Source organism: Mustela nivalis (genome assembly GCF_964662115.1).
Source record: "Mustela nivalis genome assembly, chromosome: 1".
In the NCBI taxonomy this organism is placed as follows: Eukaryota; Metazoa; Chordata; class Mammalia; order Carnivora; family Mustelidae; genus Mustela; species Mustela nivalis.
The window spans coordinates 201,395,468-201,415,048 of NC_139020.1; the positions used below are offsets into that span (position 1 = coordinate 201,395,468).

At 48.3% G+C, this 19,581-nt stretch overlaps 1 protein-coding gene across 1 annotated transcript in view; it reads left to right on the plus strand.

Annotated features, from left to right (window-relative positions):
* Positions 1 to 18,549, plus strand: part of SUGP1 (SURP and G-patch domain containing 1) — a 31,793-nt gene extending 13,244 nt beyond the window's left edge. The window contains exons 7-14 of the mRNA XM_082706579.1: positions 113 to 236; positions 7,686 to 8,041; positions 15,258 to 15,364; positions 16,228 to 16,405; positions 16,817 to 16,923; positions 17,738 to 17,883; positions 17,969 to 18,098; positions 18,352 to 18,549. Coding sequence (XP_082562705.1) covers positions 113 to 236; positions 7,686 to 8,041; positions 15,258 to 15,364; positions 16,228 to 16,405; positions 16,817 to 16,923; positions 17,738 to 17,883; positions 17,969 to 18,098; positions 18,352 to 18,378 — 1,175 coding nt within the window. The 3' untranslated portion in view covers positions 18,379 to 18,549. The remainder of the gene's footprint in view (positions 1 to 112; positions 237 to 7,685; positions 8,042 to 15,257; positions 15,365 to 16,227; positions 16,406 to 16,816; positions 16,924 to 17,737; positions 17,884 to 17,968; positions 18,099 to 18,351) is intronic.
* The last annotated feature ends 1,032 nt before the right edge of the window (positions 18,550 to 19,581 follow it).

Sequence of the window (19,581 nt, forward strand, 5' to 3'; positions counted from 1 at the left end):
TTTCTTTGCATTGTTCCTAAAATAAACCCCTCTTGTTGCCCATGGGGTTCTTAGCAGAAATTAGGCTGTTGGGTGTGGTGAGTTGAGCTCAGTACTGACAGCCTGCTTAAAGTTTCACCCCCAGAGGACGAAGAGGCCAAGAACCTTGCAGAAAAGTTGGCCAGGTTCATAGCGGACGGGGGTCCAGAAGTGGAAACCATTGCTCTCCAGAACAACCGCGAGAACCAGGCATTCAGGTAAGAGGGGAACTAAACAAGATGACCCCCCACACACACTGATCACAGCACCACTACCCCCTGCCCCCAGTGGGCTTGACATGTCAGAGTCCCACAGTCAGAAGGTGGCAGGGTCAGGCCCAGGAGCTCTGACCCCCAAGCCCAGCTCTGCCACCTGCATGGGCAACGATGAGCAACTACTTGTCAGAGCCTAAATCATCTCTGAGGCAGGCATGCGGGGACCCTTGGGGTGTTCTGTTTTCAACGTGCCTCATGGAGAAAGTCTCTGGTGCTCCCCAGGCTCCCTTTGTACCAAAGATGGCAGCCTAGGCTAGGAGCAGGCCAGGGTCTTGGGCAGAAACTCCGAGAAGTGTTCACTTTGTGCATTTGTAGTAGGGTCAGACCTTTCCAGTGAGGGAATGGCAGCGAAGTTGGAATGGGGTACCTTAGGCTCTGTGAAATGGGAACCGTCAGCCTGTACACAGGTTCCATGGAGGGCCTGGGACAAGCAGCCTGGCCTCCCAGCTGTCTCCAGCCATGCAGCCACATCCCAGCCCTCAGGCTGGGTGTGTGTTTACCTGTTCATTCGTGCTGTGGGTTCAGCACCTCTTTGCTGGGGGAGGTTCCTGGGGGGCAGGGCATTGGAGTGGAGGCTGGGCAGTCACTGCTGCTCGGTAGAAACCAGCGGGGGCTTAGGAAGTGGATGCTCAAGTTGGTGTGGGGGTGATGCCCCGTGAGGATGTTTTTGGCCATGAATAACACGAATTCTAACTTGGGAAGCGAGGAGGTGTGATGGCATGTGTAACAAAAAGTCCGGGAGCAACAGTCTGGGCTAGTTGAGTCAGTGGCTCTAGATGCCACTGTGGACTCAGGACAAAGGAAACAGGAGGGAAGCAGCAGAAATCCAAGTGCTGCACCAATGTGGCTGGCATGCAGGGCAAGCATCAGTGCACATGGGCCCTGGGCCTTGGAGCCAGTTAGGGCCAGGTCCCAGAGGGCAGGTGTTCACTGACAGCCTCTGGAGAGTGTGCATAGAGAGTGACAGGGTAAACTGTGCTTCCAGGGGCACTGGCCATAGTAGTAAGGGCAGGGATGGGGTCAGACACACCAGGTCAAAGCAGACCAGCAGAAGAGAAACATTGGGGTTGGGGGAACCGTGTGGGTCGAACCTTGGGGACTAGGGGAGGAAGGGCCAAGGGTCAGTGACTCAGTGGATGAGGGCAGGGGGACCGCTGCTGGGGAATTCAGGGATCTGTGTACATGGTACCTGGGCAGCCAGGAGCCCTTGTGGGGGCAATGGGATGTTTGGGTCCGGAGTTCAAGAGAGGGGTCTGCCTGGCCTAGAGATCCACCGGAGATCTCTTCACACGTTGTGATGCTGGCCAGCACTCTGCACCATCCAAACCAGCGTTGACTTAATATTTTAAGTCACTGCATTGTTTTTTTTAAATTCTATTTACCTGAGTAAGGTATTTACCTAACTAAGGACACTTAATTTACTGTCACTTGTCATAAGTAGGACTGACTATGAAAAAATCTATGGCAGGTAAGGCGGGCAAGGTTATGGATTTCTGTCAAGGCTGCAAGCCCAGCCTGCTCTCCTTGGTCAGAGAGGTCCAGGCCCCAGCAGCACCCTCCCAGGGGGTCAGAACTCAAGAGACACTCTCAGCACAGGCAGCTCTGGGTCCTCTGTGGGTATTCACTGGTGGTCGCCCAGCTCATTGGGTGTTACTCTGATGAGGCCAGAGGGAAGAAGGGGTGCCAGGGCAAGGGCAGAGCCTGGGGTCCCTGATGGGGAAGTGGCCAAAGGTGAGCAGCGTGATCTGTTTAATCTCTGCATGGAGACAGGTGTGAGGCAGCTTCCTTCACCTCCAAATGTAACAGGAGCAGCTCCTGTGTTTGCCTCTCTTGGCCCTTCCATGCCCTCCTGATTTCTCACACAGGCCAGGCACACCCCAGTGGCTCTGTATTTTGGGAAACAATCTGTAACAATGGCTGATTCTATAAAGAAACTGGAAACACCCATTCCTTCTACCAGCCATCCCACTTGTGCGATTCCATCCCCAGAAATAATGTTAAATACAGCATCATCTGTAGTCTTGAAAAATGAGGCACAAGTTGAATGTCGAGCCTCAGTGGGGCTAAATTCTTTTTTCTTTTTTATTTTTTTTAAAGATTTTATTTATTTATTTGACAGACAGATTACAAGTAGGCAGAGAGGCAGGCAGGGTGGGTGGGAAGCAGGCTCCCCCCCAACCCCCCCACCAAGCAGAGAGCTCAATATGGGGCTCAATCCCAGGACCCTGGGACCAGGACCTGACCCGAAGACAGAGGCTTTAACCCTCTGAGCCACCCAGGCACCCCTCTGTGGACTAAATTTAATGACTGCATCCCTCAGTGGGCTCATGGCCATCAGAAGGCATGTTAGATGAAGGCTGTAGCAGCGAGCACAGCATCGCCCATGAGACACGTGCCACTCTTAACCTGTCACCTGGGTGAGCCATGTTGTTCTTTTCAAGCCCCATTCCTGGCCTCTTACAGGGGAGGAAACTGAGGCGGAGACTGGTGGGAGGAGGTGCCTTCACCACCACACTCCATGCCATTTTAACAGGAAACCCTTATGCTGTCAAGTTGAAAAATCTTTTAAATCTGAATACAGAAACCAGATCTGTATCCCACCATAGCCTTAAATCCATATCCGACCCTTTCTGGTTGCCAGGTTCTTTTTTCACATCCAGCCAACTGTTCCCTTCCCTCCTTGAAAATTTTTTCACTTTGGTCTCTTAACTTTTTTTAAGATGTCATTTCTTTTTTTTTTTTTTTTTTTAGAGCAGTTTTAAGTTCACAGCAAAATTGAAGGCAAGGTACAGAGATTTCTCATGTGTCCCTGCCTGTACATGTGCACAGCCTGCCCTGTTATCAGTATTCCCCACCAGAATAGTAATCGATGCACCTACACTGATAACATCATGATCCCCCAAAGTCCGCAGTTTACGTTAGAGTTCACTCTTGGTCTTGTACCTTCTGTGAATTTGAACCAGTGTATGATGACATGTATCCATCATCATGGCGTCATATAAAGTATTCTTACTGCCCCAAAGTCACCTGTGTTCCACATAATTCATCCCTTCTTCCTTCTCAACTCCTGGCAACTGATCTTTTTACCGATTCCATGTTTGCCTTTCCCAAAATGTTGTGTAATTGGCATCATATAGTATGTAGTCTTTTCAGATTGGCTCTTTTTGCTTAGTAATACTCATTTAAGACTGATTGTTCCATGTCTTTATATGGCTTGACAGTTCATTTCTTTTTAGCACTGAGTAATATTCCACTGTCTGGATGTCCAATAGTCTTGTTTTTCCATCTAGTTACAGCAGAGCATCTTGGTTGCTTCCAGATTTTGGCGATTGTGAAGGAAACTGCTATAAACATCTGTGTGCAGGTTTTTGTGTGGACATAAGTTTTCAACTCTTGGGTAAAATACCAAGAAACGTGATTGCTGGATCGTGTGGTATGTTTAGTTTTGCAAGAAACTGCCAAACTGTCTTCCAAAGTGGCTGTATCATTTGCATTTCCCTCCGTAGTGAGTGAGGGTTCCTGTTGCTCCACATGCTTGCCAACGTTTGATGTTCTCAGTGTTCTGGATTTTGGCCATTCTAATACATGTGTAGTGGTATCTCAGTGTTGTTTTAATTTGCATTTTCTTGATGACATATGATGTGGAAGATCTTTTCGTATGCTTATTTGCCATCTGTGTATCTTCTTTGGTGAAGTGTATGTTAAAATCATCAGTTCATGTTTTAATTGGGTTATTTGTTATTGTTGAGTTTTAAGAGTTCTTTGTATATTTTGGATCATAATCCTTTATCAGATGTGACTTTTGCAAATATTATTTCCCAGTCAGTGGTGTGTCTTCTCTTGATGATATCTTTTGAAGAGCAGAAGTTTTCAATTTTAGGGATGCCTGGGTGGCTCAGTCAGTTGAGTGTCTGCCTTCAGTTCAATCATGATCCTGGGGTCCTGGGATCAAGCCCCATGTTGGGCTTTCTGCTCAGTGGGGAGGCTACTTCTTCCTCTCCTTCTGTCTGCCACTCCAACTGCTTGTGCTCTTTCTCTCTGTAAAATAAATAAAATCTTTAAAAACATTTTTAAAAATTTTTTTTAAAAAGATTTTATTTATTTGACAGAGATCACAGGTAGGCAGAGAGGCGGGCAGAGAGAGAGGAGGAAGCAGGCTCTCTGCTAAGCAGAGAGCCTGATGCAGGGCTCGATCCCAGAACCCTGGGATCATGACCTGAGCTGAAGGCAGAGGCTTTAACCCACTGAGCCACCCAGGCGCCCCCCCCCATTTTTTTTTTTTTATTAAGTCCAGCTTATCAGTTTCATGATTGTACCTTGAGTGTATCAGAAAAGTCATCACCATCCATGAGGTCATCTAAGTTTTCTCCTCTGTTACCTTCTAGAAGCCCTATAGCCTTGCATTTTACATTTAAGTCTATGGTCCATTTTAGTTAATTTTTGTGAAGGGTGTGAGGTCTGTGTCTAGATTCTTTTTTTATGTTTTTGCATGCAGATGTCCAGATCCATTCTTTTTTGGAAAAGAATGTCTTTGCTCCATTGGACTGCCTTTGCCTCTTTGTCAAAGATCAGTTGGCCATGTTTATATGGGTTTATTTCTGGGCTCTTTGTCTGTTCTGTTGATCTGTTTGCTTATTCTCTCACTAATACCTCACTGCCTTGATACTATACAGACAGTAAGCCTTGAAATCTGGTCATGTCAGTCTTCCAACTTTGTTCTTGTTCAATATTGTGTTGGCTGTTTTGGGTCTTTTATGCCTATATACCCTTTAGAATCAGTGTCCACAAAATAACTTGTTGGGATTTTGACTCAGATGGCATTGAATCTATAAATCAAGTGGGAAAGAAGCAACATCTTGATAACACTGAGTTTTCCTATTTACTGTTAAAGAATATCTCTCAAGATTTTTAGTTTTGAACGCATTTCCTCAGAGTTGTGTAGTTTTCTTTATATAGAATCTGTTTATATTTTGTAGACTTATACCTAAGAACTACATTTTGTTGTGTAAATGGTATTGTGTTTTTAATTTCAAATCCACTTGTTCATTGCTGGGGTATAGGAAAGCAGGGGACTTTTGTATACTAACCTTATATCCTGCAGCCTTGTTACAATCACCTGTTAGTTTCAGGAGTTTTTTCATTAGCTTTTTTCTACATAGATGCTCATGTTATTTGTGAACAGACAGTTTTGTTTCTCCTTTCTTAATGTACTTGTTCTTACCTTCTTTTATTACATTAGCTAAGACTTTTAGGACAGTGTTGAAACTCAATTGGTGGGATAGGATATTCTGGCCTTGTTTCCATTCTTAGTGGGAAACCTTCTGGTTTTCTCCCTATTAAGTATGATGTTAGCTGTAGGATTCTTGGTAGATACTCGTTTTGGGAAAGTTCTCTCATGTTTCTAGTTTGCTGTTTTTATCATGAATGGGTGTTGGATTTCATCAAAGAGTTTTTCTGCAGCTATTGATAGGATTATGTGATTGAACTTTTTCAGCCTGTTGATAATGATGGGTTGCTTTTTTTTTTTTTTTTTTTACGTTAAACCATCTTTGCATGCCTGCAATAAATCCACTGTGTGTAATTCTTTAAAAATTAAAAAAAATTTAGTTGAAGTATGGTTGACACATAATAACGTAGTTTTAGGTATACAACATCGTGATTAGACAGCTAATATCACGAAATGCTCACGATGAGAAGTGTAGTTACCACGTGTCACCATACAAAGTTATTACAATATTATTGACTGTATTTCCTATGCTGTATTTTTCATCCCCCTGACTTATTTATGACTGGAAGTTTGTACCTCTTAATCTTCACATATGTTGTCTTCTCCCCCCGTCCTCCTATAATTCTTGTTATACATTTGTGGATTTGGTTTGCTAATACTTGGTTGAGAATTTTTACATCTATGTTCATGAGAGATCCTGGTCTGTAGTTTTCTTGTGATATCTTTGGTTTTGGTATTAGGGTAATTGATGAGTTAGGAAGTATTCTCTCTTCTATCCTCTGAAAGGGATTATAGAGAATTGATATAATTTCTTCCTTAAATATTTGGTAGAATTCACCAGTGAGCTCCTAGGCCTAGTGCTTTCAGTTTTTGAAAGGTTATTACTTACTCATTTTCTTTCTTTCTTTCTTTCTTTCTTTTTTTTTTTTTTTAAGATTATATTTTTAAGTAATCTCTACACCCAACATGGGGCTCGAACCCACCACCCCAAGATCATGAGTCACATGCTCTGCTGACTGAGCCAACCAGGCATCACATTTCTTTAATAGAAGTACATCTGTTCACATTGTCTACCTCTAGGGCGAAGAAGTACAAAGGAAGGCAGAAGGGATGCCACCATCTCTCTGCCCTTCTGTCCCACCTGAGGTACTGATATTAGCTGGGCTGGGGTCCTTCTGCCCCTTCCTAGCTCTCATGTCTATGGTGCTTCTTTCTGCTGTCTTTCTTGTATGAAAAGAATTTATAGCATCCTTGAGCCTGCATGTTGCTTTCACAGCACAGCATTATGCTGTGACCACAGACTTCAAGTCCACGAGTGCAGGTCTGGCCCCTCCATGTGGAATCCTGTGTAGCCCGTGCTGTGACTGAGCTGTGACTCTTCGCTCTGGTGTGGACCACAGAGGTGGAACTGTCAGCTCAAGATGTGCATAATCTGAGATGAGACATGCTGGGCAGGTGCAGAGGGAGCCATAGTTTCTGCCAGCTCTGAACCCAGCCCCACCTGCTTCACACTTGGGACTGGAATTGATAGGGAGAGACCAAGGGGACCTCAACTTCCAGTGAGGTGTGGGGCTTTTGCCCTTCAGTTGGAGTCCAGTCCCTGTCCATTCTGATGTTCAATGTTTCTGTCTTGGCTCATTTGCTATTGATGCCTCTCAGGGTACATCGGAGAGAAGCACAGATGTGTTGGGCCATCAGGTTTGGGACAAACCCTGCCCGTTTGAGCACCAGGTATCTCTCCCAACTCAGGATTTCTTGGTTTGAAGGCACCAGAGTGCTCATCTAGAACAGCAGGGGAAGAAGCCCCACAGAGCCTGGGAAAGGTCTGACAGAGCCCACCCCTTGTCCTTTGAAGCAGGGGGTCAATTACATTGTGATGGGTGCCTGATAGTGCTGGTACCAGGACTTGGGAGTGACAGGTGGCTCGCAGGAATGGCATGGTATCAAGATGCGAGCCTGCCATGCTATTCCTCTAGCTTGAACCACCCGAGACAGCAGCCACTGAAGCTTGGCAGTGCAGGAGGTCATGGTGGAGACCTCGACCCTCTTATGACCCTGGCTTACCTGGGCACGTGTGCACAAGGCCCAAGCTGCTCCTGCCCAGAGTCAGGCAGGGGGCTTGGGCCCAGCTGACAGTGTGCCCCCCCTCCAACTCTCCTTTGCAGCTTTCTATATGAACCCAACAGCCAAGGGTACAAATACTACCGCCAGAAGCTGGAAGAGTTCCGGAAAGCTAAGGCTGGCCCCGCAGGCACTGTCGTGGCACCCGACCTCAGCCTGAAACGCAAATCCCCTCCTGAGAACCCCTCGGTGTCCTTGCCCCCAGCTGCTGCCTGCCCTGCCTCGTCTGCCCCCTCGCCTGCAGTCACCCCAGCTCCAGCCGCCCCCGGGAAGCCAGCCACCACAGCCACTGTGAAAAAGAAGCGAAAGAGCCGGTGGGGGCCCGAAGAGGACAAGGTGGAACTCCCACCCGCCGAGCTGGTACAGAGGGATGTAGACGCCTCTCCCTCACCTCTGTCAGGTGGGCTGACCCCCTTCCCCCACCTCTGTCAGGACAGCCTGGCTCCTTCACTGAGGGAACGTTTCCACACTTCACCTGTGTCGTAGCATGTGTCAGAGTTTCATTCCTTCTTAACGGCTAAATAATACTCCCATTTTCACGGATGGGACTACACTTTGTTTATCCGTTCACTGATTGATGGACATGTGGGTTGTTTCCACCTTTTGGCAGCTGCGAATAGTGCTGTTGTGAAGGTTGGTCTCCAAGTACTGTGTGCGTCCCTGATTTTGATTCTCTTGTCCCTACCTAGGAGTGCAATCACTGGGTCATACCATCATTCGGTTTCACTTTTTGCGGAACCGCCAAACCATTTTCTACAGCAGCTGCACCATTTGCTAGTCCCACCAGCGGCGCCCAAAGGTTCCCATTTCTCCACATCCCTCCATTTTGATAATGCCATCCTAGCAGGTGTGAAGTGGTGTCCCTCTGTAGTTTGGAATTGCATTTCCCTAATGTCTCATGGTGTTGAACATATTTTCTTGTGCTAATTGGTCATTTGTGTAGCTTATTTGGAAAAATGCCTATTTAAGACCTTTGCCCACTTTTAAATTGTGTTGTCTTTGTTGTTGAGTTGTAATAGTTCTTTATATATTCTGGACGTTGACCCCCTATTCAGATACATGGTTTGCAAATACAGCCTCTCATTCTGTGGATTGTCTTTTTAGTCTCTTGATGGTTAGTGTCCTTTGATGCACAAACGTTTTGAAATTTTGGCTAAGTTCAATTTATTTTTTCTTTCATTGTCTGTGCTTTTGGTTTCATTTGTGAAACCGTAGCTAAGTTCAAGGTCATGAGGATTTGCCCCTATGTTCTGAGTTTTTTTAGTTTTAGGTCTTTGATCTATCTTGAAGCAGTTTTTATATGTGATGTAAGCTAAGGATCCAACTTTATTCTCTTGCATGTGGAGATCTGGTTTTCCCAGCACCATTTGTTGAAGAGACTTTTCTTTCCCCATTGGATGGTCTTGATGCCCTTGTCAAATCTCAGTTGTCCTTAGATGTAAGGGTTTATTTCTGGGCTCTCTTTTCTGTCCTGCTGGTTTGTATGTCTGTCCTTAGATCAGTATCAACTGTTTTGATTACTTTAGCTTTGTAGTAAGTCGGTCTTCCAACTTTGTCCTTCTTCCTCAAGCTTTAGCTGTTGAGGATCTTGAATTTTCAGATGGGCTTCTCCATTTCTGCAAAAACACTGTTGGGATTTTGATAGAGATTGCCTTGAGTCTGTAGATTGCTTTGGATAGTATGGACACAATAATGTTAACAATATTTATGTCTTCCTTAAAACGACAACAACAACAACCAGTCTTCCAGACTGTGAACACAGATGTCTTTGTGTTTATCTAGATCTTCTTTAATTTCTTTCAACATGGTTTGTGGTTTTCATTGTTCATGTCTCATACTTCCCTGGTTAAATTTGTTCCAAAGTGATTTTTTTTTTTTTGGATGCTATTATAAACAGAATTGCTTTTTAAATTTTCGTTTAGGATTGTTTGTTGCTAATGTATAGAAATACAACTGATTTTTGCATGTTCGTGTTGGATCCTCCAACTTCACTAAATTCACTTATTAGCTCTGACAATCTTTTGATGGATTCTTTAGGTTTTTCCGTATGTATAATTATGGTGATGTCATGTGCAACAAGAGATACTTCTTGCTTTCCAAGTGGGATGCCTCTTATTTCTTTTTCTTGCCTGATTGCTCTGGTTAGCACTTCTAGTACTAAGTTGAATGGAGGTGGGGAAAATGGGCATCCTTGTCTTATTTTGATCTTAAGGGGTATGTTTTCAGTTTTTCATTATTGAATATGATGTTAGCTATGTGTTTATCATGTTGATGTGTTCTTTCCGTTCCTAGTTCATTGAATGTTTTTACCATGAAGTGGTACTGGATTTTGTCACATGCTTTCTCTTAATCAGTTGAAATGATTGCATGGGTTTTTTTCTTCAGTCTGCTAATGTGGTATATTACATTGGTTAATTTTCTCATATTGAGCCATGTGACATTGTGGTTTACTAGAAATACATATTTGGCCATTCAGATGACCAAAATAATATTTCTCATATGTATTTGGTCTTTGTTCACAGTTCCTAGCTCACAGTTACTCCCAAAACCCTTGGAATTTCCTGAGTGATAAGAGCAGTGGGAGCATCTTTTGTTCTATTATTTGGTCTCCGTCCTCAGTTCATGAAAATGCTTCAGAGCCATAAAGGTGAAATGGGGGTCTTGTTGTTTATAATAAGCCCCTTTCCACCGCAACTGGGTTTACATTACTGAGGTGACTTTTGGAAAGCACCTAAGGTTGGGGGCTGGTTGCCCGGGGAACTGACCATGAACGGAGGGCTAGAACTTCCCATCCCACCCTCTAGTTTCCAGGGAGGGGAGAGGGGCTGGAGATTGAATCAGTCAACAGCTACTAGCAATTTCATCAACCATGCCTGTGCACCGAAGCCTCCACAAAACTCAAAGACACAGGGTTCAGAGAGCTTCCAGGTTGCACACGTGGAGGTTTAGAGAGAATGGCACACTCAGAGCATAGAAGCTCTGGCTGCTTTCCCCATACCTTGTCCAGGGCATCTTTTTCCATCTGGCCTTACTAAGTTATTTCCATGCATGATATGTAAGTAAGGCAGTAATCCGGTAAGTAAAGTGTTTTTCTGAGGTCTGTGAGTCAGTATAGCAAGCTAATTGAACCCAGGAGGGGATTGCTAGAATGTCTGATCTGCAGCTAGCCAGTAGCTTATGTGATGACCTGGGCCTGTAGCTGGTGGCTAAAGGTGGCCGGGGTGGAGGGAGCAGTCTGAAAAGACTGACCCCTTAACCCATGGAATCCAGTGCTATCTCCTGGTGAATAGTGCTAGAACTGAGTTGACCTATTGGACACCCAGCAGGTATCTGAGAATTGCTTGTTGTGTGGGTGACCCTCCCACATACACATTGGCACCAGAATTCTGTTTAAACCACCCTTGCTTTTCTGGGATAAACCCCACTTGCTCATAGTGAATAATCCTTTTAACATGCTGTATTCAGTGTGCTGGTATTTTGTTGCGGATGTCTGCATCTATATGCATAAGGAATGTTGTTCTGTAGTTTTCTTGTGTCCTTGTCTGCTTTTAGTATCAGAGTAATACTAGTGTTATGGAATGAGGAAATATTCCCTCCACTTTTTTGGAAGAGTTTGAGAATTATTAACATTAATTGTTCCTTTAAATGGTTCTAGAGGGTGCCTGGATGGCTCAGTTGGTTGGGTGACTGCCTTCGGGTCAGGTCAGGATCCCAGAGTCCCAGGATCGAGTCCCGCCTCGGGCTCCCTGCTCGGTGGGGTGTCTGCTTCTCCCTCTGACCCTCCACTTTTCATGCTTGCTCACTCTCTCTCTCTCAAATAAATAAAATCTTTAAAAAAAAAAAAAAAGGTTGGTAGAAATAATAAATAAATATGTAAATGGTTCGTAGAATTCGGGGCACCTAGGTGGCTCAGTCAGTTAAGTGTCTGCCTTCGGCTCAGGTCAGGATCTCAGGGTCCTGGAATAGAGACCTGCGTAGGGCTCTCTGCTTGGCAGGGAGTCTGCTTCTTCCTCTCATTCTCCCTCTGTGTTTTCTCTCTCTCTCTCAAATGAATAATAAAATATTAGTAATAAATGGTTGGAATTCACCAGTAATGCCATCTGGTTCTGGGCTTTTGTTCATTGGAAGGCTTTTTTTTTTTTTAAAGACTTTATTTATTTATTTGTCATAGAGAGAGAAGCGAGAGCAAGCACAGGCAGACAGAGTGGCAGGCAGAGGCAGAGGGAGAAGCAGGCTCCCCGCCAAGCAAGGAGCCCGATGTGGGACTCGATCCCAGGACGCTGGGATCATGACCTGAGCCGAAGGCAGCCACTTAACCAACTGAGCCACCCAGGCGTCCCTCATTGGAAGGCTTTTGATTGCTGATTCAGTCTCCTTACTTGATAAAAGTCTGTTTAGATTTTCTTTCTTTCTTTCTTTCTTTCTTTTTTTTTAAGATTTTATTTATTTATTTGACACAGAGAGAGATCACAAGTAGGCAGAGAGGCAGGCAGAGAGAGGGGGAAGCAGGCTTCCCGCTGAGCAGAAAGCCCGACACCGGGCTCGATCCCAAGACCCTGAGATCATGACCCGAGCTGAAGGCAGAGCCTTAACCTACTGAACCATCCAGGTGCCCCAGGTTTTCTCTTCTTGAGTTAGTTTTGGTGGTTTATACGTTTCTAGGAATTGGTTCACTTCATCCATGTTATCCAAGTAGTTGGCTTAACAGGTGTTCATCGTAATCTTTTATAGTTCCTTTTTATTTCTGTAATGTCATTCGTAATATCCCCTCTTTCATCTCTAATTTTAGTGAGTCTTTTCTCATGTTTTTTCCTTAGGCAGTCTGTCTAAAGGTATGTCACTTTGGTTGATCTTTTCAAAAAACCAGCTTTTGGTTTTGTGGGTTTTCTGTATTTCTCTTCCCTACTTCTTATATCTTCATTCTGATCTTTATTTCCTTCCCTCTGCTAGCTCTGAAATTAGTTTGCTTTTCTTTTTCTAGTCCTTTAAAGTATACAGTTAGGTTATTGATTAGGGATCATTCTTTTTATTTTTATTTATTTATTTATTTTTTTAAGATTTTATTTATTTGACAGAGAGAGATCACAGGTAGGCAGAGAGGCAGGCAGAGAGAGAGAGGAGGAAGTAGGCTCCCCGCTGAGCAGAGAGCCCGATGTGGGACTCAATCCCAGGACCCTGAGATCACGACCTGAGCCAAAGGCAGCGGCTTAACCCACTGAGCCACCCAGGCACCCTAGAGATCATTCTTTTTAATTATGTGCAGTTATAGCTCTATGTTTCTCTTGTACCACTGCTTTTGTTCCATCCCACCTGTTTTGCTCTCATGCTTTTGTGTTCATCTCTTAAATATTTTCTTATCTCTCTTGGTGATTTCTTCTTAGGTTCATTGATTGTTTAAGAGTATGTTGTTTAATTTACACCTATTTGTGAGTTTTCCAATTTTCCCTCTGTTACTGATCTCTAGTTTTATTCCATCGTGATCAGAAAAGGTACTTGTTATGATTTCGGTCTTTTAAAATGTATTAAAACCCGTTTTTGGAGCCTAAAAGGTAATCTGTCGTGGGGAATGTTCCATGTGCACTGTATTCTGCCGTTGTTGGTTTGCATGTTCTGTGTACATCGGTTAGGTCTCCTGGTTGTAGTGTTTAATCTTCTATATCCTTATTGATTTTCTATCTAGATACCCCGTCCCTTTAAAAAATGGGTCATTGAAGCCTCTAGTGGTTATTGTAGAACTGTGTATTTCTCTCCTCAGTTTTGTGAATTTTGCTATATACTCGTTACATCATTTTTCTGTTTCAAATTTTTTACCAACATAGAACCTCTTTCTTGGTCTCTTGTAACCTTTTTGGCTAGAAGTCTGTTTTGTCTGATGCTGGTAAGGCCATCCCAGCTGACTGTTGGTTACTGTTTGCACAGAGTATATTTTTCTATCCTTTCACTTTGAACTTATTTGTGACTTTGTATCTAAAGCGAGTCTCCTGTAGACAGCATACAGATGGATCCTGTTACCTCCCTTAAGCTTTAAAGTACTTGGATCCATTCTTGTCATAGAAAGCTTGGGAAGTACATGATGATAAGCCCCGTGATTGCCACAGTCAGTCTTGCACAATCCACTCCACCGTCCGCCTCCTTGACAGTTTCAGAGGTGGCCAGAGCATGTGGTCTCATTTCTCCTTTTCTACGACAAACCCACCAGGGTGGGGAATCTGTTGCCATCCCATTCTGCAGGTGAGAATGAGTGAGAGAGTCTTTCTCATGGCCTCTGGCACACTGCCCTCCACACAGCCTGGCCCGAAGGTGGAACCCTCTCCACAGCCCTTGCCCCCGGACGCACAAGTATGCCGAGGAGGCCTTTGCGCCCTGGTGCCGACACCTACGTTTCTTGTGCAAGGATGGGCCAAGAGGGAAGGCAGCTCACCCAAGTTACGTGGCTGGCCTTTTGGCCTTGACCGTCCAGCTTTGAGGATGGTCTTTTAGTCCAAGGAGAAAAGCTAGTGAAGATTCTTCTACTCCCTAGAGTTCTAGATAGCATCACTCCCCAGGGTTGAGGGTGTCTCGGGTCAGATTGCCATCAAGCGTCCAACTCTGGGGCCCACAGTAATGGAGGGTGCTCAGCCGTGAGTGCTCTTCTGCCATGTGTGTGCCCTGCGGTTCAGAACTCATATCCCTGAAGCGTGGCCCATCTCCCAGCTGGTGAGGAAGCCTCCCTGGGTGGTCTAGTGTGCAGGCACAGGCTCCAAGGGCTCATGTCCAGGTTTAAGGCCCACTGGTCCGCATCGTCCCAAGGGGAGGTCGAGCAGTCCCCACCTGGTTGCTTGCTGGTAAAGGGGCCCAAGGAGAGGGACGATGGGCATGCTGCAAGCACACAGCAGGCTGCTCAAACCTTGCCTACCTTGCCCTGTTCACAGGACTCTCACACAGACCTTCTAGAAGGTATTAGGGTATAAATATGGGCTCAAGGAGCACTTGTGGGTGGTTCTGGCAGGCAAGGCCTCAACCCTGGTGTTCTGGGAGGACCTGGCTCTTTGCATGTACCAGAAGGGCCTCTGTACCCCGTCTGCCCAGCTTCTCCCCCAGGAAGCTGTCGCCTGAGGGGTGGTGGTTTCCGCCGCCCAGATGGGGCCATCACAGCATCTTCGTGTGCATTAGTGTTGCTGGCTCCAGTCAAACTCCGAAGCTGATGCCAAACTAAATGTCAGTTGCTTTGAGGATGGTCGGCTGCCTCCCCGGAAGGAGCTAACAGCCACACAGCCGAGACTTATGCCAGACTCTGAACCCTTGTGTGTCTATGCTGGGTGTCTGTTCCCTGCAGGGCTATTTCCAAGAGTCAGTGTGTGTCACACACACACACACACACACACACACACACACACACACACAGGCACAGGCTATCTTGGCTCTCATGTCTTTGCCTTTGCAAAGTCCCCGTCCTGTCACCCGTCAGACATGTGACCTTGAGTGAGGCCCTCGACCTGTAAGTTCTGATGTCATCATCTGCAACATGGGGCTATAGCGCCTGCCTGGAGAGGTCATGTGCCTGGACACTGTGCCACGTGCAGGAGCAAGTCTGGACCTGTGCATCCATGGCTGACCAGCCTGTGTCTTGTTTCCAGTTCAGGACCTCAAGGGGCTTGGCTATGAGAAAGGGAAGCCCGTAGGTCTGGTGGGTGTCACAGAGCTGTCAGATGCCCAGAAGAAGCAGCTGAAGGAGCAGCAGGAGGTAAGTCTGTGGGGCAGAACAGGCAGGCTCTGGCAGGGCTCGTGGGGTACTGCCCCCGCGTCGTCTCACAGTTGTCAGTGGTCGTGTGCTGTTCTTTCTGAGCCTCCCTCTGCTGGGTGGAGCCCACAGTCAGGGGAGAGGTCCTTGGGCAGACAGGGCCCTGTCAGCGGCATTCTGCCTACCAGGGACCCTCCCCAGCCTGCGCTGGACCCAGAGCTGAGGCCGTCTCCCACTGCCTGGGCAGCCCCTGAGGCTGGTGCTGTGCAGCTACTCCCCAGCATGCTTGTGGGCTTTTCCTGACTAGGTAGTCTCCACTTAGTTTTCCTTCCAGTGCCCCCCGGCATCCAGGACAGGACAGACCTGGGTGCCCGAATCAATGGGAGAAATGCTCAGTTGGTGTTGGGCTGTGATTGGGCTAAGGGCTGACTTGGCCTCTCTGCTGCTTTCCTGAGGAGCTGCGGGCACCTGTCTGTTGGTCCTTGGGGACACTCAACTCCAGTGACCTCCTCAGGGCCAGCAGCTGCATTGCCTCTCCCTCAGCCCTTCCATGGTCAGGGGCCTGTGGTGCGTTCGCTTGGTCCACAGCAAGGGTGCCTGCGATGTGCTGGGTTCCGGGCCAGACTTGGTGCAGTAGAGAGGGTGCCTCCCTGCTCCATGCAGGTGTTCAGGGAAGGCGGGGTACGCCCTGATGGGGGACCTTGTGTCTTCCTGAGTACTTGCTCCGAGCCCTGCTCCTGTGCCTGCCCTGGGGAGGGCGGGACGTGGGACGGGTGAGGGCACCTGGCACGTGCAGGGAAGGCAGAGGGGTTAGCCACCTGCACGTGCGGTCCCAGGCCCCACTCACCAGCATGTGTCGCCCACAGATGCAGCAGATGTATGACATGATCATGCAGCACAAGCGTGCGATGCAGGACATGCAGTTGTTGTGGGAGAAGGCCCTGCAGCAGCACCAGCATGGCTATGACAGTGACGAGGAGGTGGACAGCGAGCTGGGCACCTGGGAACATCAGCTGCGGCGCATGGAGATGGACAAGACTCGGGGTACGCCGGGGAGCACATTGCAGGTGGGGTGAAGGCTGGGGTCTCTGGGTGAGGCCGTGCCCTTGGCACCGCAGGCTCAGGAAGCCTGCCCAGGAAGGAAGCTAGAGGCACCACCTGGGGCCTTAAGCCGCCTGTGCAACTTGTACGGTCTGGAGCCAGAGACTCCTGGCTTCTCTCCCTCCGCTCGGTGGAAAAAAGAGGAATTCTCTAAGCTGTCACTGCTGTTTGAACATGGCACTTAGAAGGGCTCCCTGGAGGAGCAGGGTTTGGGTCGGGGCCTCAACCAGACACCTCATTCCCCTGGGACCGGAGTCCCTGCCCCCCTCCCAAGACTCACATCTGTGCTGTGGGGCCACCCAGCCCGCTCCCTGCCTCTTCCTTTCTCTCACTTTCCCCCGCTTCTCTGGGCAGAGTGGGCCGAGCAGCTGACAAAGATGGGCCGCGGCAAGCACTTTATCGGAGACTTCCTGCCTCCAGATGAGCTGGAGAAGTTCATGGAAACCTTCAAGGCCCTGAAGGTGAGCTGGGAAGGTCCCCGGGACCAGCAGGGGCTGTGGGCTTGCTGGCAGGCAGCCAGGCTAGTGGCCCAGCCCCTCCTGTTAGCCTCACAAGGCAGGAGTCTGAGGCAGCCTCAAGCCCCCCCCCCATTCACAGGGGGAGCTGGGCCCTCTTGCCTCAGGAGGCATCTGTTGATGATAGACACCGTCTGTGGAGAGAATTAGCAGAAAGCAGCTCAGCTGCTGCTTTAGAAATATCTCCCAGGGCTTCTGGGAAAATCTGCTTTCAGTGGAGCCAATTAAGTGCAGTTTACAGGCAGAAGGCCCTATGGACTGGCTTCTCCAGAAGAGGAATTCACATTTCTCCCATGCTGTCATTGTGCTTCTGAGGAGAGTCTGCCTGATGGGGCACCTCCCTTGTCATCTTTTGGGGGATTTTTGTAAAACTCTTTTGTACCGCATAACCTCGTCAACAACTTACTGACCTCATCTTTTTAGCATTCTGTGTAAAGAATTGCCCTCAGAACCTAGGACTTCTCTTTGCTGATGAACCATTAATCTTTCCCGTGGTGGGTGAGGCCTGTGTGACCTGTCTCCTTGCCCTTGTTGACTTGGCCACCAGGCAGCTTGGTACAAAGTCTGGCCTTGGGACCCTGAGAAGGGGCATTTTGGTCTGTTCTCAAGGAATCTGACCCAGTACAGAGGCTTCATATGAGCAGGAGGTCCCAGCATCCAGTGAGGCCATTGCTGGTGGGACGTGGTGGTGTTCTGGCCAGGGCTGGGACCTGGGACATTTGCAACCCTGGTGGATGACAGGTACCTCCTTGCTCTGCAGGAAGGCCGAGAACCTGACTACTCAGAGTACAAGGAGTTCAAGCTGACGGTGGAGAACATTGGTTACCAGATGCTGATGAAAATGGGCTGGAAGGAGGGCGACGGGCTGGGCTCAGAGGGCCAGGGCATCAAGAACCCAGTGAACAAGTGAGTGCACCCCCTGCCGCCTCTCGTGCTGCCAGCAGCCTGGCCCTCTGCTCACTTGGCCCTGTCATCTCCCTGCCCCCTGCAGAGGCACCACCACAGTAGATGGAGCAGGCTTTGGCATCGACCGGCCAGCTGAGCTCTCCAAGGAGGATGATGAGTATGAGGCTTTCCGAAAGAGGATGATGCTGGCCTACCGCTTCCGGCCCAACCCCCTGGTGCGTGTGTCCCCAGCCCCCGTGTGATTCTGGGTTGCCCAGAATCTCAGCAGGGGGCGGCGGTGCTGGTGACAGAGCTGTCTCTCCTTTCACAGTCCAACTAGGCCAGGTCTCACTAGCGACTCCCCACGTTTCCACCTGCCCTCTGCTCTGGAGGATGTGGGCTTAGCTGTCCCTGGAACGTTCTGGGCAAGAGAAACTGCTGTCTTTAGCATTGACCCCCTCTCTTTTTTATCTTTTTTGCCTCCCACAGAACAACCCCAGACGGCCTTACTACTGAGTATTCTGGAAAAACACACAAATGTATTTTCCAAACGACTGACCATCCCTGGACTGTGAAATGTTCTGGCCTGCATTTCTGCCTGCCCCTCCCATTGTCTCGAATGTCGTGCCGTGTATTAAAGTTCCAGTGCTTGCCTACCATGGAAGCCTGGTTTTGCCATCACCAGAAGCCCCTCTGTTTCCTTAGCAACGGGGCTGGGCTGGGCAGATGGGGCTGGGATGCCACTGGGAAAGCTCCGTAGTGCCTGAAAAATATGAGAACCGTCTAGACCTGTGTCTGTGGCCCCTCTCCCACCAGCCTGGCTTGGAGTTGAGGGGAGGATCCACAGATCCTCTGAGAGGGACTGGTGGCTGACCAGACAAGCCCTGGCTGCACCTGGACCAGGGGCACCAGGGACCTCCTATGGTGGCACTGTGCTGTAGGGCTTAGGGTGGAAGGGGTCCCCAGACAGGGCCCAACCCTCCTCAGATCTGCGGGTCCGCTGGACCCAGGACACACCTGTACCAATCACCTCACCAGCAGGTGGCGCTGACAGCCACTCCTTGAAGCTAGTCCGCGACAGTTGTAGCCAAGCCACCCAAGCTGCCCTGGATCCTTTCAGTGGATGGACACGGGACTCTCTGGGGCTCATGTCCACTCTGTGGACAGATGCAGCATACCAAGTACTCCCCACATCGCCAGAGCCTGAGCCGAACATCTGTGCCGAGACCACCTGGGGTCAGTTGTAGCTGCTGAGTGAGCAGCTTGGGTGGGGCCCTAGGAATCTGAGAGCCACCATTCAAGTATGGCTTGGAGACCTGGGGGATCCCCACAACCCACCCATCTGCCCACACATGTGCCTTGTGGGTCTTGGTCAACCCCTGTGGGCTCATGGGCTTGAGGACTCCAGCTGGAGTTGGGCTTCTGGGCCAGTCTGCGTTCTCACAGTCATTTAGTAAGCAGCACCAACTGCGTGAACCGGATGGATAGGCTCTGTGCCCTGGGGCAGCCAGTCTGTCGTATTGTGTCCCGTGGTGGTGAACCTGAGACTAATAAATGTGAAAAGGAATTGGGTTGCTGTCTTGGTGGCAGCCTGGGGAGTTTGGGGAACAGGGGCATTCAGGGACTGTGAGTCTCAGCAGCAGAGCCCAGGCTGGGACGACATATGCCACTCTATGTTCCCTCTGTAGATGCTGTGCCCAGCAAGGCAAGGGTTGACGT